The 23157-nt window shown below is 40.6% G+C and overlaps 1 protein-coding gene and 1 long non-coding RNA gene across 5 annotated transcripts in view; one reads left to right on the top strand and one right to left on the bottom strand.

Annotated features, from left to right (window-relative positions):
- LOC127535604 (uncharacterized) overlaps nt 1-23157 on the top strand; it is a 171447-nt gene that overhangs the window by 126528 nt on the left and 21762 nt on the right. The window lies entirely within an intron of this gene.
- Nucleotides 10027-19686, bottom strand: LOC127535549 (uncharacterized). 2 transcript variants are annotated; one of them, XM_051953868.1, is made up of 6 exons: nt 19210-19686; nt 16415-16543; nt 16129-16322; nt 13439-13586; nt 11423-11627; nt 10027-10386 (listed from the first exon to the last, which is right to left on the bottom strand). In XM_051953868.1, exons 1-6 carry the CDS (start codon nt 19276-19278, stop codon nt 10082-10084), a joined length of 1050 nt encoding a protein of 349 aa, XP_051809828.1. In that variant the 5' UTR covers nt 19279-19686; the 3' UTR covers nt 10027-10081. The 2 variants fall into 2 exon arrangements, with proteins under 2 accessions (XP_051809828.1, XP_051809827.1); XM_051953867.1 differs by lacking the exon at nt 19210-19686 and adding an exon at nt 18141-18254 and having other exon boundaries at nt 10045-10386.

Below are 23157 nucleotides of genomic sequence, written 5' to 3'. Positions count from 1 at the left end.
CTGTTTTCTTTTTATTCTTCTGCCAGCTAAAAAGGTTCTGCGGGACACACATTCCATGCAGAATAATAATTGTTTAAAATATTATGTTCATGAAAATAATTCTCCCAGAACTAAATTTAAATTTCATTTTAACTGTTTTAGTTGAGATTCACGTTGGTCATCAGCAGGGTGGGACAAGAGAAAAGTTGATTTTTAGGAGGGACTCCAGACTTCTTTGATATTTTATAAAATATTTTCAAACATTCTTTTCTCCTAGTTTTTTTTAAAGATTTGGTCTCCGGACAAGTACATTTACACAACAACTGCATGTTTTAGTATTTTGTACATGGATTATTTGAAATTTGATGTGTGGGATGTAAAATGTCCTCCAATTCTGGAATGATCCTTACAGTTAGTTTCAAGGCAGGTCAATGTTTCAATCCAACATTTGCAGAGAGCTGCTTTTACATGACAGTTAAGTCAAATCAAACTTGTATGTCAGGCTGAGTTTGGTGTTTCATGTTTCTGTGAGCTGTGGTACTCAGCAGAATCACAACCAGGTTGCTGGGTGTTCATGAGAATTTCCCTTCACTTTACTGTTTTCATTTTACTCTTCTTACCTTCATGAGGCATTATGAACCTGCTGCTGAGAAGCATTCTCACAACATGATGCTGCCACCACCATGCACAGAGGAGATGGTGTGTTTGTGATGATCTGCAGTGTTTGCTATCCTCTGAACGCAATGTCTGATATGACCCAAAAAGCTCAAAATTTACCAACAATTATCCTGGTGAATCTTATTCAGATATAATATGATTTTTTCTCATTATTGGTTTTTGTCAATCTTTCCCTTTTCTTTTATTTTCTATGTTGTGTTTGAACTTTCCTGTGGTGTGATTTTGGTTGATGTGGATCTGCTGCTCCTGTCAATCCTCCCACAGTGTTTCATCAGCAGCTGTAACCACAGTGACTGTGAGAAAACAGGAATTTACCTCAATCCATCTGATATGAAGCTGTGCTCTCAATACCACTTCCCTCCTCTTTGAAGAGGAGTCTCATATCTGTGTTCAGGTTTTTGTACAGCCTCTGCTACACTTTGTATCACTGTGTCTCTAGAGCACAGTAGTAGAGAGCTGTGTCTGCCAGGGTTAGCTGATTGATGGTCAATGTAGTTGATGTAGCTGTTGTTTGGGATCGATATCGCTTATCTGGAATATGTTCATCTGTGTTTCTTTTTCCGCCTTTCCAGAGTATAAACTGAGGAGCCTGAAGGTCAGAATGATGTTTGTACCAGTTAAGGGCAGGATATTCATACCCTGTCTGATAGTTACATGTGAGTGTGACAGATTCTCCTTCTGTTCCACTGACTTCATCTTGTTCAGGAGAGATTGTGTCTTCAGCTTTTAGTCCTGGAAAAAGTAGAGAAAATGAAGCCATCAGACTCACATTGTCCATGAGGCTGAGAGGAGAAGACAGTGGAAAATGTCACCTGTACAGTGTTACTCTGTGGACACAAACAGCTCAACTGGAGCTCAGATCACAACTAGATTGTACACAACTTGATGACAAAAACAGAATATTGAGTGATTTCAACTGTGAACATGAACACAGCAGGTTCAAGAGAAATTCATGTGTTCATAAACTCACCTATGAAGTGAGATGAAAACAAAAAGAGGTAAAGCAACATGTCTTTGGAGTTATTAAAGTCAGACACACATCAGATGAACAATGTTCTTCCACTGCAGCACAATGAGGAAGAAATAATGTGAGTGGATGAGCTGAAGTTCAGTGGGCGGGGCCATTACTTCTTGACATCATTTTTTGACTCCATTCAGCCAATTAATGTGTTTTGTGTTTCCACAGCAGCTCTGTCTCTGATCTTTACTGCTTCATTTCTCTGTTGTCTTTGTCATCATTCCAACAAGTCACAAATCAGAGCTTTAACAGAGTGTGTCTCCCTCTAGTGGATGTTGTGGAGTTTTCTGTTGTCTTTGCTCCAAAGGTTTTTGTACAGAGTTTTACTGTTTCCTGTCACTGTGGGCCTCAGAGCACAGTAGTACACAGCAGAGTCTGACAGCTGAAGCTTCTGGATCTTCAGAGGAACTGATGGTTTGTTGATTTTAGCATCAAATCTGTCTTTCTGGAACTCTGCAGCATTTTCTCCAGTTCCATAAATATCACGTCTTAAAATGTACACAGGAAAGCTATTTACTTCTTGTTTGTACCAGAACAAATTAGGATTTGAAGCAGTTGTTTCAAAAGTACAGTCCAGTGTAACTGTGTCTCCTTCAGCAGCAATGACATCTCCTGATGGCTGCATCACTTTGTCTTCTCCTTTACACTCTGGAAAAGAACACAATATGCAGAGAAAGACATGAATCAATTAAGATGATTGATTAAATGAGAGCAATCAGCAGCTGTAAAGAGTTTTATTCCATGTAGAATAGATGGAACTTTGTGATCTACTAGTTTTTCTCAGTGAAACTCTGTTCATGTTAAATATGTCACCTACCTCTTATTGTGAACAGAAATAAAATGACAAACAGACTGAAAGAGATGAGTTAAAATGTGACTTACCAGTGAATATTTGAAGGAGCAGCACTGGAATGAAGAGCATCATGTTCTAACCAAATCACTCAGTGATCCTCAAACTGAACTTTGTGGAGTCTGCAGAGTTTGTGATGGAGACAGCTGGGCTCCAACATCTGTACAGGAAGACCCTCCTCCTCATGAAGTCACTGTATGATGGAGTGTGTTGATGTCCAACCCCTTGTTTCATGAGACTCTTGAGTTCTCTGTTACACTCATTGGTTTATGGGTTATTCCAGAATTGGAGGACATTTGGGCTTTAAAATTTCTGAAAAATACACCTTCTCTTTGACTTTGTTCTGCTGCATATTCATCAATAATAGGTAATAAACTATCAAAGGCTTGAATGGCTCAGGTTAACCATCAATGGCAACATTTTTGTTACATGTTTTATTTGTTGTTTGCTGACCTTGACCTAATCACAGTAACAGAGTTGCTAATCCATGCTATTGTTAACTTTTTCTTGAGAGTAGAAGTTAAACATTATTAACTAGCTGTTACTGCTGAGCAAGAGGACGAACTCATTGATGGAAAAAAGTCAAGAAAAAATAAAAAGAATTAGTTTTATCCTGATAATATGCATAATAGGGATGTATGAGGTAGAGTAAAACATTCAGTAAAGGCTGATAATGTCATGAAAATATGAAAAATAGAAGAGAGGACATAGCTTTGTTGTATCTATTGTTTAGGAAAACTGTTTGGTGATATCAATCAAGTAATTTACTGTTTTCTTTTTCTTCTTCTGCCAGCTAAAAAGGTTCTGCGGGACACACATTCCATGCAGAATAATAATTGTTTCAAATATGTTAATGAAAATATTTCTCCCAGAACTAAATTTAAATTTCATTTTAACTGTTTTAGTTGAGATTCACGTTGGTCATCAGCAGGGTGGGACAAGAGAAAAGTTGATTTTTAGGAGGGACTCCAGACTTCTTTGATATTTTATAAAATATTTTCAAACATTCTTTTCTCAGAGTTTTTTTTAAGATTTGGTCTCAAGACAAGTACATTTCCACAACAACTGCATGTTTTAGTATTTTGTACATGGATTATTTGAAATTTGATGTGTGGGATGTAAAATGTCCTCCAATTCTGGAATGATCCTTACAGTTAGTTTCAAGGCAGGTCAATGTTTCAATCCAACATTTGCAGAGAGCTGCTTTTACATGACAGTTAAGTCAAATCAAACTTGTATGTCAGGCTGAGTTTGGTGTTTCATGTTTCTGTGAGCTGTGGTACTCAGCAGAATCACAACCAGGTTGCTGGGTGTTCATGAGAATTTCCCTTCACTTTACTGTTTTCATTTTACTCTTCTTACCTTCATGAGGCATTATGAACCTGCTGCTGAGAAGCATTCTCACAACATGATGCTGCCACCACCATGCACAGGGGAGATGGTGTGTTTGTGATGATGTGCAGTGTTTGCTATCCTCTTAACACAATGTCTGATATGACCCAAAAAGCTCAAAATTTACCAACAATTATCCTGGTGAATCTTATTCAGATATAATATGATTTTTTTCTCATTATTGGTTTTTGTCAATCTTTCCCTTTTCTTTTATTTTCTATGTTGTGTTTGAACTTTCCTGTGGTGTGATTTTGGTTGATGTGGATCTGCTGCTCCTGTCAATCCTCCCACAGTGTTTCATCAGCAGCTGTAACCACAGTGACTGTGAGAAAACAGGAATTTACCTCAATCCATCTGATATGAAGCTGTGCTCTCAATACCACTTCCCTCCTCTTTGAAGAGGAGTCTCATATCTGTGTTCAGATTTTTGTACAGCCTCTGCTACACTTTGTATCACTGTATCTCGAGAGCACAGTAGTAGAGAGCTGTGTCTGCCAGGGTTAGCTGATTGATGGTCAATGTAGTTGATGTATCTGTTGTTTGGGATCCATATCGCTGATCAGGAATATATTCACCTGAGTTCCACTTTGCTCCTTTCCTGAGTATGAACTGAGGAGCCTGAAGGTCAGAATGATGTTTGTACCAGTTAAGGGCAGGATATTCATACCCTGTCTGATAGTTACATGTGAGTGTGACAGATTCTCCTTCTGTTCCACTGACTTCATTTTGTTCAGGAGAGATTGTGTCTTCAGCTTTTAGTCCTGGAAAAAGTAGAGAAAATGAAGCCATCAGACTCACATTGTCCATGAGGCTGAGAGGAGAAGACAGTGGAAAATGTCACCTGTACAGTGTTACTCTGTGGACACAAACAGCTCAACTGGAGCTCAGATCACAACTAGATTGTACACAACTTGATGACAAAGACAGAATATTGAGTGATTTCAACTGTGAACATGAACACAGCAGGTTAAAGAGAAATTCATGTGTTCATAAACTCACCTATGAAGTGAGATGAAAAGAAAAAGAGGTAAAGCAACATGTCTTTGGAGTTATTAAAGTCAGACACACATCAGATGAACAATGTTCTTCCACTGCAACACATTCATCAGTCACACTGTGGTTTGATTTCCTCAATCATTTCTTTTTTTGTATATTGAAGTGATCTGATTGGCTGAATTGAACACCAGTGGGAAGAACCAGAGAAAGCTTTTCTTGAATTTTTTTTTCTGCCAAAGTTGAGCTGAACCAGTGAGATTGTCGGTGCCTTCGAGAAATGTCTGATCAAAGATCGCTTACAATGCTTCACGTCATCTTTTGATCAAATCAGGTCACACTGGAATGAAGCTGGACCACCAAAAGGGTTTCTCTCTGTTCTGGGAACATGGAGAACAATTTGGACTTGTTTCAGTTGAACTGATAACAATATCTGACGGTAGAATGGTGGCACTTTGATGGTCTTTGAGTGATTTCAACCACTGATTTGGTTTGGAGTCTTACAGTCCAGCACCATCAAGAAATAGAATTTCCCCGAACCTATCTCTCTGTGCACATATGATAACAATGACAATGGTAGGAACTCACAGAGAAGATAAATATGGAGATTCATCCATTCTCTATACACCGCTTTATCCTCACTAGGGTCGCAGGGGGTGCTGGAGCCTATCCCAGCTGACTCGGGCGAAGGCAGGGGACACCTTGCCTGGAAAATCCAGACTGACTTTATTTATGTATTAATATAAATACAAATAAAGGCAGTCTGGCATTGTGATGATCGGAGACGATTTCAAAAAGGAAGGGCTAACGAATGCAGCTTGAATGAGAAAGAACCAATCAGCGTAACACGGATGTGACGCACAAACAAATCGACCTTGAAGTCCATGTAGTCCAAACAACAATGGCATGCAGCCGAGAAAACGTCGCGGTGAATGATTACTGCCGTTTTTGTCACAAAAATCTACGAATGCATGGGGTACTCTCAAGCAGAACACTTATTTTTGAAAAGGCTACGCAACAAAAGACTCCTTCCAAACGATTAGCGGTGTTAGGAATAACTTTAAATCGGAGCCAAACCAAGTCGGTGCTTATGTGTAAAAGTTGCTGACGATGCAGCATTAACTTCCGCCTCCCGTGCTATGATTGGTCGTACCAAAATTTCCCGGGAGGGAAACGCGATTCAATTCGCCCAATGCCAAACTGATTCTAATGTATCTCCTAACATGGAGATAGGAGATTACATGGAGATTCAGTTTGGATTTTCCAAGCGAGGGGACACCTGGGACAGGTCGCCAGTCTGTCACAGGGATACAAATACAGACAAACAATCACACTCACATTCACACCTACGGGCAATTTAGAGTAATCAATTAACCTCATCATATTTTTGGACTGTGGGAGGAAGTCGGAGAAAACCCACGCATGCACAGGGAGAACATGCAAACTCCATGCAGAAAGATCCCAGGCCCACCCCGGGATTTGAACCAGGGATCTTCTTGCTGCAAGGCGAAAGTGCTAACCACTACTTCACTGTGCAGCCTTAAATATGGAGATGATGTCAACAAATCAGAATCAAAACATATCACAGAAATGGAATTGAGTGTGTCTCCCTCTAGTGGATATTGTGAAGTTTTCTGATGTCTTTGCTCCAAAGGTTTTTGTACAGAGTTTTACTGTTTCCTGTCACTGTGGGCCTCAGAGCACAGTAGTACACAGCAGAGTCTGACAGATGAAGCTTCTGGATGGTCAGAGGAACTGACGTTTCCTGGATTCCACTATGAAATCTGTCCTCCTGGAACTCTGGAGTGTTTTCCACAGCATTTGAGTAAGTTTTCAGCATGTACTTTGGAAAGTCATTCACTTCTTGTTTGTACCAGAATAAAGTAGGTTGTGCTGTGGAACTCGTCTCAAAAGAACAATCCAGTGTAACTGTGTCTCCTTCAGCAGCAATGACATCTCCTGATGGCTGCATCACTTTGTCTTCTCCTTTACACTCTGGAGAAGAACACAACATGCAGAGAAAGACACGAATCAATAAAGATGAGTGATTAATGGAGGACAATCAGCAGCTGTTAATAGATAGAACTTTGTGATTTATAAGCTCTGACCTCTGTCCATGTTAAATATGTCACCTACCTCTTATTGTGAGCACAAACAAAGTGACAAACAGACTGAAGTTCACTGACAGCATCTTGAAGATGAAGACAATCTGTCTGTTCTTGGATCAAACTCCACTGTGAAAGTTTGTGTCTTTTCTGTACTTGAGTCCCAGTTTAGCTCCTCCCTTCATCCTTTCCTCCTTCCTCTCACAGCTCTGACTAACAGAGTGTTTGTCTCTGATGATGATCTCATTCACTCTCTGACTTAAGATCACTGGAGGAGAGTAACATGTACAACTGTGTGTCGTCAGCATATGAATGTTTTCTGACACCATCACCAAGCAGAAGCACATATATGTTAAACTGAAGAGGTTCCAAGACAGAACTTTACAGACCTCCAGGGCAAATATTTGTCTGTTGAGAACTGAAAAAGCAAATCAGAACAGAAAAGAGGATCGAAGCCACTCAGAGACTTATTTAGAAACTGAGCCAGATGATCAAATAGTTTAAACAGAGGCGACATGTTTAATTTTTGGCCCATCGAAATGGAAAAAATAATCCACCAATAATGATGTTGAGGCCTCTGAAAATTATTTTCAACAACAATTTACAGTCATTTCTCGCCATTGCATCAGTGTTTGAGGTTTGACAGATCAGTAAAATTTGATGTCTCCCAACTATTATCACTTGATAAAAAACATTTGACTGTTTAAATTTGTCAACAAAATGATGTGGACTTCTTTGTAGAACTACATGAACTGTTGTGCTTTGGTGTCTTTATATTCCTATTATATGTGTGAAGTTATGAGTTGTTTCCATGTTGTCTTCATGTTTAAATTTAACAACAAAAATGGCTTTTTATTGCCTCATCAACTGTTAAAACACATGATTTAAAATGAACACTAAGGAATGACATTGCTGAAAATTCCACACACATCGCATTCATTGCAGTGACAGAACATCTTAAAGAACCCTTACAGTATCTCTGTTGGACTTAATGTCAAGTTTGTATTGTCTTTCTATCTTCACTGTAGTTGGATCTTGGATGGGTGACAGATTATTGGAAACAAGAGATATCATCAGATGAGATCAAATAAATGATGTATCTGATGGTAGATAGTAGCTGCTTCAACATGTGGGTCAGTTTGTGTCGAGTCAGAAAGAATGAAGCAACTTTGTCTCCATCTCTGATTTTGATCAAAGTGATTTATTTTGTCTCTTTTCCAATTAGAACATTTTTAAGGGATTGGTTTCTGGAGAAATATAACTTGGTGAGGACACAGACAAAATTATTTCCTTCTACTTCTGCAGGGACAAGGTACGTTTTATCCGTTTGATTCCCGGCTGTAAAACACACAAGCAGAAACAAAAAAACAAGCCGTTTTTTCGTTTTTTCGTTTTGAGCAAAAAACAAAAAAACAGGAAACGGTTCGTTTTTTCGTTTTTTCGTTTTGACCAAAAAAACAAAAAACCAGGAAACGGTTTGTTTTTTCGTTTTTTCGTTTTCACCCCCAAAATGAAAATACGACTCCATATTTCGTTTTATTGGTGGGCGGGGCTTCGGAGCCCACCGGTGCACAATAAAGCTCCTGTCCATCACAATAAAGCTCTTGCGCTCGCAGGCATAGACAGACTGACTTTCTTTGTATTGCCTGCCCCCACTGCACTTCCCCTAATTCTAAATCAAAGCAAGTCGTGTACACAGTACAGAGTTTGCACGATAGTAGGCTATTTATTGATTGAATGAGCGAAAGATAGCCTATCTATCGGATTAAACACCCAAGAGGAGGCCGAAGAGGCGCGCTGAAAGTAGGTATATAAAATGACCAGCAGGTGTCGCCATTCCTTAATGTTGCCACCAACCATCCCCTATCAGGCAATTAATACATTGATCTGGGTTAATGTGATCTGGGTTAATGGCAGGGTGTGCGCTCAAAAAAAGGCTTTAGTTTCGAGATACCCCTACCCAGTTAAAACAACACACCACCATGTTTTTAATATCCAGTAAATGTGCCACATTCATTAAAGGTGGCAAATACGTGTTTATTATTAATATTATCATTATTATCATTATTATTATTATTATGTTGCTGTTGTTATTTGCTTTAATTTAGGCCTTATATCTTGAAAAAGCCTGTCCAATTAGGAGTGAGGTGGGGGAAAGAAGCCCAGAGTTTCATAATGGTCACTCAAAAGTTGATACCTGCTCAACGTAACTAGAAAGTCAAACTCATTTTTAAAATGCACAATAATATAAACTCATGCAAACATAACAGTCTAGTGAATGTGGATTCTGCGCTGTTTGTCGATGGTGAATGTTTAATGGGGGGAGATCTGGGATAGGCAGATCCAGTTGCTTTGGTTTGGTTTACAGGAGTACTTCTGTACTTTTGTTTTATTCATTGGGAGAGCATAAATACAAATGGGGTTTCATCTTATATGTGATATACTTTAGTATGTGATATAATAAATATATTATATCTATCAGATGACACACAACTTTACATCTCCTCTGACCCCACAGCCCCACTCCCTCCTAACTCCCTCATCGCCTGTTTCCAGAATTTCCTCAAGCTCAAAGGAAACAAAACTGAGGTCTTGTTATCAGTGGCTCAGCCCCAAAGCTTTGGAACTCTCTCCCAACATTCAAAACCCACCTCAGAACCTACCTCTTTCAGCAGTCATGGTCATAACTTCACTCTCCCCTGTTTTAAACATGTTTTAATTTTGTGTTACCAGTGTATTAGTAATGGTTTCAACAGCGCTTTATGTATCTGTGTATATATTTAACTGTGTAAGGCCACTTTGGGTGACTAGAAAGGCAAATAAATGTTTTTATCATTATTATTGTCGTATTATATGCGATTAATCTTATATATGTGATGAATTTTATACAGCATCATACATGACATAACATGACATATTGAGGAAGCTAGATAAAGCAAAGATGAGACTAAAGCCTGGTGAAAAAACAACAGTCTTTAATACAAGAATAACAAAAACAAAGTCAGAAAAAGAAAAATATATGAAGAACATTATGTTACAAAAATGTTGGTGACGTTTCAGATCTCTCTACACATATCTCTTTACAATGTTGATGAGGTCCTTGATCCCGCTTTGATAACTGGTCGGATTGTTGTTCACAGCATTGTCGTAGAGCACAGAAATGTCCAAGTATTGCTGTGCAAATTCATTTTCAGCTGCTGTTTGTTGTTCAGCTGTGGAGAATGGGTTTCTCCCAAAAAGGGAGACTTGCGTCAGCGATGACCCCACTTCCTGGCGGTAAGCTTGTGCAGCTTCTGCAGCCTCTGGCAAACAATCTGCCGGCAGTTTCTTTGGGCATCCACCCAGAGCCAGTTGATTTGGAAAACCTTTTCCTAAAATAAGCAGATAGAAACACAAATCATCACAGGATTAGGTTTGGGTAATTAGCATATCACCATCATGCATATCAATCCACCTCAATAGCCTTGTTTGCATGCAAACTTTTTCTCACTGCAATTAAAATCATTCCAAACTGACAATCTCTGATCAACTATTTACACATGACAGGATCTATTCCAATTTGGTGTTTACATGAGCAGCTACCGTACATAATCAGAACAGCCGTTATACAGACGTGTAACTGCCTGTGCTCTGTGTCGTATCCACAGAGAATCAACCTCAACACATCCCCACCAAAGGCGATGTGGAGGGCTCCATAGCAGAGCATATGCAGACAGAATACGGCCTGACAACTTCACTTTTCACTGTTTACATGAAAAAAGATTTCATTTGATCGCTTTGGGGAAAGGAATATTCCCCCCCTTGTGAAACCGAATGGAATTCCATTCATTTTTTCTGTTTATTCTAATTGAGGTGTATATGTAAAATTTTTATTTGGTTACAGCTTCTAAATCAATTCCAATGAGAATGGAAGGTTCCATGTAAAACCAGCTATTGTTAATTCCAAGGGAGTTGTTAAAGCATGCTTATTCAAGTGAGCTGTTAGTATATTTCTACTAAAACTAACATATATTTTGTTTACCTTAATATTCTTATCAATAAGTTACACTGAAAAGTAGTCCAAGTATTTTTGGCTTCAGTGTTCAATACAAGGAGGTAACTAAATTATCTGTTTAAAAAAAAAAAAACAACTCTATTCATTGTAGAGTCTGACAGGTCGAGAAATATTTGTTCCACTAGATAACAGACATAGTCAGCAGACAGACACTTACACACATACACAGGTAAATTTCTGGAATCAATTAATACATATCAGAACATTGACTATAATGCCGACAGGGATGGCAAACATCAATTATACCAAGAGCAATGGGATATGAACCACAGCCTTGTAATTTTACACACTGCTATGTTTATAATGTAGAAGTACATTGTAGGCTTGAAAGAAAATGTATAAATCAGTATAACCTTGGATCCTGTGTGCATTCCAGGACTGCACCATCCGACCAAGTCCAAGCTCTGCTACCTGACATGTGAGTGTGGAGACACAGTATCGTGTCACGTTGTCCTCCATGTCAAGTTCCTCCTGGTCTACGAGCTGGAGGAGAGCCGTTTTCAGTGGGTAGTTCACTCTGTTGTTGACTTCTGCCCACATCCTTTCAACAATATGATTCTGGAATTTCAACAGAGCAAAAACAAAAAGTTAAATTTACTTTCAGTTATGACTGTCATTACTTGCAGCTGATATTGAAGTCGAATAGGATGGGCAACCGGCAGTCCAGGGGCCGCACACGGCTCATGCCCTCACTTGAAGTGGCCCTCAGATTAATTTTTGAAAATTATAAAAATGTGTCCTCTGTGGTGCTGAGATACGCAGATATGCCAACTCTTTTATTCCTTCTGCCATCAGGCTTTTAAATGACAGTGACAGTGTTGTTTTGTAGTTTTTAATGCATTCTAGGTATGTATGGATATTGTGCACTTGTCATTGTTGCACTTTATTGCTGGACCCTTCACTTGACCTTTGACAGATCCAAGTATGTGGAATGTGTGTTTAATGTCCTGTCCTGCTGCAACCCATGTCTTCAAACTGAATTGCCCCTAGGGGATAAATAAAGTTATTTGAATCTTGAATCTGAATCAGTTGTACTGACACACCTGGCCACTACAGTGCAGTTCCAACTATCCCTCTTCATCAGTCGTCCCAACTAATGAGGAAGAGATGTTGTGCCATGGATATGAGCGGAGGAAAGAGAAAACGTGATTGAGAAAGTAGTGTGTTCCAGGGTCCAGGTTTTTTTTTTCTCTCTCTCTCTCTCTCTCTCTCTCTCTCATCTGTTTTTTCAAGCTCGGCACAATGTGTAGAGAATTATGTTTTGGAGTCAGACAAATCACAATGAGTCATTCTATTTTGTTTATTTCAAACCTTTTCTATTCGTATTTATCAAAAAGGAATACAACTGTCATACATGCATTTGAGTATGGAATATGCCAAATTACTGTGCACTATATGTTTGGTCAATAAACATATACAAACATAATTAAAACAGCAGTTTTCATATCTGGTTAAGAGTGCAGTCCTATGTGGCCCTCTGTCAATGTCTAAGAAAAATTGTGGCCCCTGCCATTATTTAAGTTGATTCATTTGGTGGTTTTTACACATGGTAAGTAGGATTCCCAAGCAGAAGAAAGAGGGGAACTGAACACAACAGCATAAGCTGCCTTGATCCTAATGATAATTAACCATTAAAGTCACTCCTTTTTCCCCCTAAAGTTTGCTCTGTATTTTTACATTAGCTTGACTATTACCGCATGTTTTAGAGTGATGAGGAAATGGCTAGCAGTTTTCCAGAGAGGAGTAGTTTGCTTGAGTTCACGATGACCATCAGCTCCAGCCATGGCACAGTTCTTATGGATACCATATCATGTTGCTCTTGTCAGAGACATCAGTATCAGATAGCAGATGAGTGATTGGGTAACGAGGTGTGGTATCTGAATGCCTGATTTAACTGAGGCACCTGTTGATACCTGCAATATGGTCTTGTCTTGATTATGACAAGGTCATCTTTAGGATAGATGTGACTGGAGTCAATGTTGAAATGGCTGTGCCTGTTCCCTATTTAGGTCATCTTTAGATTAAATGTGATTGATGGCCATAGGATGTTTCCTGATTATCGTAAATCTAATGATAGGTTTTCCAAGTGGGTAGTTAAAGTTACTGGTTACAGTGATTCACACTGCCTTTGAGTCCTCTCTCAGGCAGACCAATCAGGCGTGAGTGCCTGATTGACACATGCCTTTTTGTAATAAACCTTTTTATATACAATCAATACTGTGTGCACAGAGCTTTTTCTTCATCCTCAACACATCATCGCTGCTCAAGATACAACAGAGACATACACATAAATATAATCAGGCTGTTTTCGTCAATATTTTCTTTATCCCAGCTTCTAATCTGCTGAAGAGGCCAATTTGGCAACTCACCTGTGTTGACGCCGTTTGCAAATATGGCTGCCTCACTGTGTTATTTCTGTGGCTTGCCAGTTTCTCCTGCATGAAGAGGGTCAAGTAGAACTCTTTTCCGTGGTCTACACGGATCTGGTCCCACATGCCGTACTGCAGGACCGCATTTCTGAAAACAACAACACAGGTGTCACAGTTAGCAAGTTACTCAACATCCTTGTTCTCCATCTCCCTTCATGATTGGCTAGATTCCATTCCATGTCAAAATTCAGCAAGGCTTCACTCAGAGTCAGCTCCCCCCACACGAGGAGCTTACGTATGTATTGGACAAGTTAAATTTTTATGATAGTGTGGCATACAGAGCCATTAGTGGATTAATTAGATCTACTACAATTTACATGTGTAATTAGCATTTTATTTACAGCTCATGTTCAGTGTGTGTTGCTATTTTTCTGTATGTTTTCTGTGATGACAAGAGATTAACTGGCAGAAAATGTAGTTTTCTAGCAGTGTGCATCACCTACCAGCAGAGGGGGCGTTTGCTGCACTGTGTGTGCACAAGGAGAAGGTAAGTCTCGCATTCTAAGAACAAGAATACGCAAGTGTAGTGCAACTGTTTCTTTTGGTCTATGTGTATGTGTGTGGCACACTGCATGTAATATACATTTTTGCACTTTGCAGATAAAAAAATAAAATAGAACACGTTAAAATTAAATTAGTAGTGGAGGGCAGCTTTATTTTACCCACTCTACAATAGCTGGCTCTGACCTTTTTCGTAACCGATTATAGGAACAAATTTGCTTTTAACACACACACAGACCACGGGATCATCTTACAGCAAGAGGTAAAGGAAACTTGCTTCCCTTACCTCTTGCTTGCAGTCCGCTACAAAAGTCTTCTATCAGAACAAGATCTGTGCTGCTTCTGATTCCAGAAAACTGTTTGTGGCGTTTAACTCCCTGCTTTCTCCTCCAGCTGCTCAGCCATCCACTGCGCTGACCCTAGACATGTTTGCCTCCTTTTTCCACTAAAAAGATGGCTGCAATCAGCAACCAGTTCTCCAAACCTGACCAGTCCAGTCAGCTCAAACCCACCACTTCTGCTTCACTCTGCTCTTTTGCTCCTCTGAGCGAGAATGAGTTCTCCAGACTTCTTCTGAGCTCGAAACAAGTCCTCTCGATCCTCTCGAATTCCGCCCGGGTGACTGGCATTTTGTTGCTACTTTTAAGAAAGGCCGTGTCACCCCACTGCTCAAAAAGCCTCATCTCAACCCCGCCCAGGTTGAAAACTACAGGACAGTCTCACTTCTACCATTCCTGTCAAAAACACTGGAGCGCTCAGTATTTAACAAAGTCTCTGAACATCTGCGGAACAACAACCTACTTGAGGTACTTCAGGTGTCTAGGTCACGGCTCTAAATCTCTTGCCAGACTCTTCTCTTCTGTTGATCCCAAATGATGGAACAAACTACCAAACTCTCTGCATTCTGCTGAGTTCCTTTCTACTTTTAAGACACAACTGAAGACTGAATTGTTCAGAGAACGCCTGGGCACATAACCTGACTCTTCTCCTCTTTGACCTGTGGGGTAGAATAAGTTAGATGGTCCAAGACCCAGCAGTTAATGATTATTTAGCACTGAAAAAGTATGTTCAAAGTCATTGTAAGTAGTGATACTGAGACTGTTGAATCCCAGATGCTGAGATTGTTACTTGTTATTAGTTTGTTTTCATCATACGAAGAAAAAAGCAACAACAAAAAACAAACCAAAAACAAAAAAAAAAACTGGGTGTGGGCGGCACTTCTTCTGCCACTAGATGGCTCAACTATTTCGTTGCTAACCACACTTCATTGGCGCTATGCATGGAAAGTGATGGGGTCCAATTTTCTCTAACTGCGAGTGTGGCCTCTATTATATTCAAAATATTACAACACATGCTTCAGAACATTCACCAGCTCCTAACCTCATGAACCTCAGCATTGACGAACTCCACAAAAGAGAGATAGAGCTGCGTTACAGCTGTTTCTGGGAGAAGCGTCTGTTTACACTGACTTTCCGGGAAGACCCGACTAATGGATAGTCTATGACCAAGGATGGATAGGACAGTGTAGGCACCAGTTGGTATATTTTTGGTGGGTTGCCATGGTCACAGGGGGAGTTAGGTCACATGACAAATCAGCTGAGTTTTTAAATTACCTGTTCACTCGGTGAATGGGGGGGAACTGAGAGGGTGAAGGGGGAAGTCGCACTTTTGCTGACTGCATGATCTCAAGACATTATGGCTCTGTTTTTAAAGATTGTGGGAATATTCTAATTGTGTTTTTAGCAGCAACAAATAAGCAAAAGCAGTACATGGAGAAGTGTCTTAAATGATCAGCCAGTGCATCCAGCAGGTAAAGTTTTTCCCCTGTTTAGCCTCTCGGCGACTATTTTTTGTTTGATAGTCGCTCAACAGATAGCCTATGATAGTCGAGTCGACCCTAAGCTGTGGAGGCTGACATGACATTTGGCCGAGTTCTCCTTTAAGTCTAAATTCTTGCTTGTGTTGTACGTCGCTTTGGACAAAAGCATCTGCTAAATGAAACTGCAGAATTGTAGAATTACAGGAAGACATAATTAGGTCGTCCTTGGTCGGGAAGGATGATGTAGATGTAGTTGGACAGTGCCTATAATGTAAAACTAAATGATGAAATAGAAAGCCCACAAAGTTACCTGAACACCTCTTGATATATTGTCAGGTTGTTTTTGACAGGCATTGTTGAATGGCTGACAATTTTGCTGGAGAAACCATCTACAGCGAGGACATGTGTCACCCCAAACATCACCAGCTTTTCATTTTGATCCAAGTGCAGTTTGTGACCCATGTATTCAGCACTGTACGGCACTGGATTCAGGTTCCTCAATCTCTGTAATTAGGCAAAAAACAACAAAAGGCAAAAAGTTATGGTAATTTCACAGTGGCTATCTGCACTATGCACTAGTGTTTCATAACACCTACCAGACAACGATCAGCATGATATGGTTGGTTAACTTGTCTCAAGACACTACCAACACGTCCCTCAGATGCTTGGATTCCTTTTGAAGACAGGTAACCAGTCATCATTCGCCTTCCATACTGTGCTCCTGTCTTAAATTGAAGAAGAACATGCATTCCAATTAACAAATCAGTTAAAATCGAGAAACACAATCATGTTGTAGGAAATACTTCCACCTGCCCAGGCCCAGGTGGGTGGGGGTTGATGTTCATTACCCAAACAGGAGTCACCTGAGGTGATAAGACTCAGCCCTGTGTGGCCCTTATAGGTCTGTCAGGCTGGACTATAAAGTTTTACATTTACTTTTATAGTTAAGTGATGGAGTAACATTGTCTGAATATTGTAGTCAGATGAAATAGAATAATATTGACACAGATACCCCATTGCAAATATTGTATCCCCCATCACTTACATTACAGGACTATTTCTCAATCTGCTCCTGCGGCAGTCAGTTAAGTCTGTGCAGTTACAGAGAATGGCCATCAGGGGGCGCGGCCGCTTTGAAGTGTAGAATATTGCAGGCAGTGATTGTGCAAGGCACAGAATAAGCTGATCAGCTGTTCTGTCAACGCTGTCCATCAGCTGTTCTGACAACGCTGTCCATCAGCTGTTCTGTCAACGCTGTCCATCAGCTGTTCTGTCAACGCTGTCCATCAGCTGTTCTGTCAACGCTGTCCATCAGCTGTTCTGTCAACGCTGTCCATCAGCTGTTACTGATATGTTTAATATGTTTCTGTGCAGGATTTGAATCACAATAAATTTGTTACACCTTAGAAGACATCCTTCTTTTAAGAAGCGTAACACCTGCACTACTCTGCTGAGTTCCTGCTGGTTGATACTTCGGATGCATTTTTGAGCGAGTTAAGGCGGACTCTTCACTTATTGTGTTTTGATGTGTTTGATAACACCTACTTTTGATATTTATTGTCTCAATTTATTCCATGTGTCCTTAGCACCATCATCATCTATGAGACAACCAGCTTAAAGCAGAAGAAATAAATGGTTAAATAACTCTCTCTCTGGTCCTCTGGTCCTCAAGACTGATGTGCCAATGTAGAGGCTAATCTTTAACCCCAGCCACCTGCTAGTTCGTTTCACGTTACTGCATTACAGCAAAAGTAATGTATTATGGTAATTGCTCTAGGCCATTTATTTCCAACATCCAACACTGTGATAGAGCACTGAATACTTTCTAGACACTAAAAAAAGAGCCAAATGCGGTGGGCCATCTGGTCAACCTGTAGCGGACTTAAAATGATTGCTCACACTCCACAGGATCGGCATGTTTATTCTCTATAACAGAGAGGCACGGGCATGGGCGTAACCACCATCTCAGAAGTGAGGGGGACAAATTTTTCAGAGCGATTTATCATTCTCTTACATTTAATTGCACTGTCCTTAGTGGCTAAAGAACCACATAATCCCTAACAGCCACAGTACAATACCAGGGGACCAACTAGGCTAGTTCTTTAAACTATAAAGTATAAAACTTTATAAAGTATAAAACTTTAAACTATAAAATCTAAAGTTTTAGTGGCCAAACTCTAGTTGAGTTGACAACAATGTCCCTTGAACATCTACAGGACGAGTAGCCAAAGGTGCCAAACACTGAACATGAAATGATCAGTACTGCCTGGTTTCTCCTTGCAATAGATATCTTATTTTCAGGAAGTTATAATCTCTCTTTACCTGTAAAGACCCTACATCCTTGTCCCTGCTGCTGGCCTCTGATCCATCTCCTCCCTGACTCTGCTCAGTACGTCTCCTGTGGAACACCTGCGTTAGCATGCGCTCATGGTGCATTCACAGACGGCTCGGGAAAACACGTTACTGGATGCTAATAAGTTTAGCTGTTGTAACGGCTGAAAAAAGTGCGGGGGACAGAGGGGACAGATGTGGAAAGTGCGGGGGACATGTCCCACGCGTACCCCGCGTCCGTTACGCCCATGGGCACGGGTCAGAAAACAGCGACACACACACAGGCAGCGGTGCAGCTTCTCTCTCTCTCCTGCAGCAGGCCAAACGCCAGTGTTTACAAACAGTGACGTCACGAAGTCACGTGATTACCGCGCTGGTTGGCAAGAGGAACAATGGCTGATGATAACACTGCGAACTATCCTTCCGTGAAATTGTCCGATTATGCTCAATCCTTATCACCTGAGGCCCGACAAATATACGTGAGTAAGCTGAGCTATCAGGGAAACAGTAAAACCTTGTCAGATCCCTACAATTTGAAGACTGAGTGGGTTGACGATCCTTCATTGTGGCCGGACATTTCCTTCACGGACATTTATTTTTACTTGATTGACACCGCTGGGCAGTTCACCCACCCAAAAATATATAATTATGAATCAAAAATAATATATCTTCTGTTAATCTTCAACAAGATGTCAAAGAAACGCCAAGAAGTTGCTGTATTTTTTGTCTGCAGTATGGCTTCTATGTAACAGTAACAGACCCACAGCATTGGTGATCGAAAATAGGACAATTCTAAAAAAACTATCTCTAGACGCATACAGAAACAAATATGGTTACAAATATGAGGCTGCTGGCTTAAGGAGATGTTATTGAATATGCTTCATTCGACTTTAGTATACTTTCATCGCCGAAAAAGCGATCGGTAACACATGACAACACTGAACCAAACCGAAAGTGTAGAGATCGCTTCACGCGAAGGATGCGACACTAAATCAATATCTTTTGGTAAATAAACTCAAAGTTGGACGTACTAAACATGCTAAACTGTTGAATAGTTTACCTGAAGAAAAGTGGGAGCCACAAATACGATCTCTGCTGCTTTCCTGTTGATGGCTGAAGCCACCGCCATCTTCTCTCTCCTGAAATCGGTATTCGGTGAAATTTCAAGCCTGATACCTTCTCAAAACGCTTCGTACAACCAACAACCACACACGATATTACCATTGTGGTAAATACATGTGCAATTTCATTCATGAAAAGCGATAACTTTACGTATTTGTTTCAAACCCGATACCGTTCTCGTAGCAAGCCGTTATGTTACTGCTGGTTCTTGCCAACAAGCAGCGGTCTTGTACCACGTGACCATAACAAATGACGACACGCTGGCGTCTCCCTAACAATGGCTGTAACTGTCAGAAAATCGTTTTAAAACGTAAGTTTTACCGATCAAAACTCGGATCGAAATTCACTCAAAAACCATAAGTATCTGTTCCTTAAGTTTTTATGAAGTCTTGAAGATGTTATGTTACGCCTGTAACTCACTGTGGGTTTCTATCTAAAAGAACGACAGAGAGTTGGCTGTTTTCCACTGTTTACTTCCTTAGCTTGAACCTGACATTCCCCCACTCAAATCCCCCCGTGTTACCCCAGATTCCTCACCAACGTTCCCTTACACAACAGAAGAGCCTAACAATATTTTATGGCCGCTAGAACAAAAATTAGGAGAGAGAACATCAACACACGTCTAACCTCATCAGAAGCCGTCCGGCTTTTGCCGGGAATACACAGCTTTGTCACATATGCCTCGGATGTGTGCGCCACTAATTAATGACCCCTCGCTACAACAGGTAACTGGAACCATATACAGACAAATATGAACTTCTGGGCTAAAAAAAACACACAGAAATAACCCAAAAGTAATAACAGAGATAATATCCACATTTTGAGAAGGTTCACCAAAAAACATTATATTCAATTATTTACTCAGCTACAACCCAAACCACATCAATGAATATTTATAAACTGGTTGCTTACCTCATTTATTGCTTTAGCAATCTCGCACTCCAGTTTGGAATCCTGCACCCGTCCTCTCCTTATTCCATTTAGGGCGCAAAATTTTCGGATGTTAGATATGGATACGCCTTTGTTAACTCCACATTCAAAGCGAAGATAATTTGAAATATCATCATCAGAATGCCCATTTTGCATCATGTTTTGAATTATTTCGCCGTAGGGTGACAGCCTAGACTCCGACATTGCATCAACTACGACCTTGAATTGTCCTGTCCTATCGTCTTCTATATTACTACTTCTTCATCTGACGTTTTACGTTGCGTTTTTCCCGCTTTTTTCCACATCCGTTTCCGGAGGCAGCAAACCGCCAAAACGTTTTACGTCAGTGACTGACGAGCAGGTGAACTTCTAGCATCACCCACCCATCGCTCTCGGTACCGCCAACAATTGCAGCATCAGCAGCATTATCCTTTGGGAAAGAATGGAGACTTTCGTGCTGTATAGGGAAACCAGAGGATTACTCTCAGACTGGATGATATGCGTGTAGAAAGAATTGCACGCATTTTCCAGGTAGGTTTTTTGTTAGTTTTTGTTATCCTGTGTAGTATCCTGAGCAGCAATGATGTGTTGAAGATGAAGAAAAAGCTCAGCGCAGAGTCTTGATTGTATATGAAAAGTTTTATTACAAAACTGCCCACAGCAAAATGTTTCACCGCCAAAATTTGTTTAAAAGCACACGCACTGGGGTCTGTTCTTACATAAAGGTTTTTTTGCGCGCTTGCGCCAAATGGTGCTCCAGAGGTGCCGCAGGTCTCCATTTTGGAGATAGTTTTTCTTGGTCCAGTGTTTTTTGTTTTGTTTGGATTTGTTTTTTGCCCACCTAACTAACGACTGCATTCTTTCTGTAGGTCAACATGCCCAGTATGTACCTGACGGATGCAGCAAATGTTGCCATTTTCCCTGTTGAGGATGGTAGTTTCAGCTCCCTGGACCTGCGTGACCATGACCACTATGAGGTCCATGGAGAAGCTGGGCAGACCCAAGAGATGGGGCCAGCACCAGCCCATGCACCAGCCGCAGGCTCATCTCGCCAATTTGCCTTTCGGAGTGGCCCACCAGTCACTGCAAACATGAGCGTGCTGACAAGATCGGTTTCCACTCCAAGGTCATTTCACAGGTAGGGACATATGGCAGCTTAAAGTTATGGTGGTAATGGTTAATACCGCTCAAGTTAATAATTTACAATCTAATTTTAAGCAAACAGCATAGTGGATGTAAACAACATATTACTAAAGACAGAAGCATGGTGCATTTAGAGTTTTACATGGGCTCACACGCTGGGTTGTTTGACCAAATGAATGCAGTTATGTAGCTTGGTTTGCTTCATTCATTACAGGGCCATTCATGTGTCCGACGTGGTGGAGGGGAACTACTTTCAAGGAGAGTGGTCATGGTGCGGTTTACGGAGGCGGAGGCAACTGTGTCCATCATCATACACAACTAAAGGTTGCCATGGCAGACGATGAGGACTACACCCTCACTGACACCGCCGGCAATGAAAATTGTCGAATCGGAAAGGGACAACAGGTAAATAAATATTTTATTATTTAATTTATATTTAGCCTACACAAATGCATACGAAAAAATAGCATAACATCACATGGTCAGAAAGTAGAGGCTTAGGCCTACATTACTCTTTACTTTTGTTAACTTCTCTCTTTTGTCTGTCTTTTTTTTCTGCATTTCTTCTTTGAAGGATCAATGTACTGGAAGCAAAGTGCACGAAAATTTTTGACATCAAGACTAGCACTTTCCAGCAGTGGCGCAGGCGGCATTCCAGCCACAGGTATTGTTTAGATACAAACACAAGATTTGCTTGTGAAAGGTTGGTTTGGGTTTTTGGGGGTTGACATTGTACTTTTCAGTGGCTTGCCCACTGTGGACCAGTGGTTGCCCGCCCCAGACACCAGCAAGGTCCGGTGTGTGGAGTATCTAGTTGGCCAAAGCACTCATAATGTTGACTTTACATGTTCACATCATGCCATTGTGCGTTTCCTTTGAGGTCTGGTCCAGACCACTATCAAGTTAAACTATGAATCATAGCTTCTCCATTTTATTTAATTTTTCCTTGTCATCGTTCAAACTTTTACAATACAATCATTCTCAGATAAATTATACACAGTATACTAATTTCTCAAATGGCTTGAATTTTTTTAAATTTAATAACAATATGCTTAATGTGACAAATGCAGAAATGAAGACGTCCAGAGGCTGCAGGACCAAGTGGAGGAACTGCTGGAGGCATCCCAAGGGCTGGGGGAAGTCACACGGAATATTGATACCCTTGTGACCCTCAGCCGCAACCTGTCTCCAGTGTGGCTGGAATTTAAACAAGCCTTCATATGTTTGGTCTGCAGAGGTACTGCTTCCATTCTGCATGTTTGAATATTACTGGTTGGCATAACATCAAATGTAGCAGTATCAATGTTTTGTCTTGAAATTATGAATTTAGGAGAAAAAGGAAAACAAAGAATTGAAAACACACCAGGCTATTCAAGTTGCTTCATATATGTTGATTGGGAAGTCTTGTCTGCATGAATTGATGAAACTACTTGGATAAGAAGTGAAACAGCCAAGACAAAATAAGTCCAGTTGTCTAGTTTGAAATGCCTTGAAAGGACTCTATTCTCATCCAGATCCCTTCATGCTAATCAGTACATTATTTTTACATACCTGTATTTCTTTTTCCAGCTACCATGACTCGGCCCATGTTTACATCCTGCTGTCGGAGCCTGGTGGGGTGTGTGGATTGTGTCCGAGAGTGGGAACGAAATTCTAATCAGTGCCTCAAGTGCAGGGAAGACCTGCCTACCTACACTGAGGTAGCAGGACTGTCTGCAGCACTAGACTGCCTGAGGTCAACTCAGTAGTTGTGACAAAATGGGCTATTGTCACAGCTTCACTACTTTCGGAAATTAACTGTACACATTCATTT

This window comes from Acanthochromis polyacanthus, chromosome 9 (assembly GCF_021347895.1).
Source record: "Acanthochromis polyacanthus isolate Apoly-LR-REF ecotype Palm Island chromosome 9, KAUST_Apoly_ChrSc, whole genome shotgun sequence".
In the NCBI taxonomy this organism is placed as follows: domain Eukaryota; kingdom Metazoa; phylum Chordata; class Actinopteri; family Pomacentridae; genus Acanthochromis; species Acanthochromis polyacanthus.
Note: the sequence above shows the minus strand (reverse complement) of the source record. Positions and strands in the feature narration are given on the sequence as shown.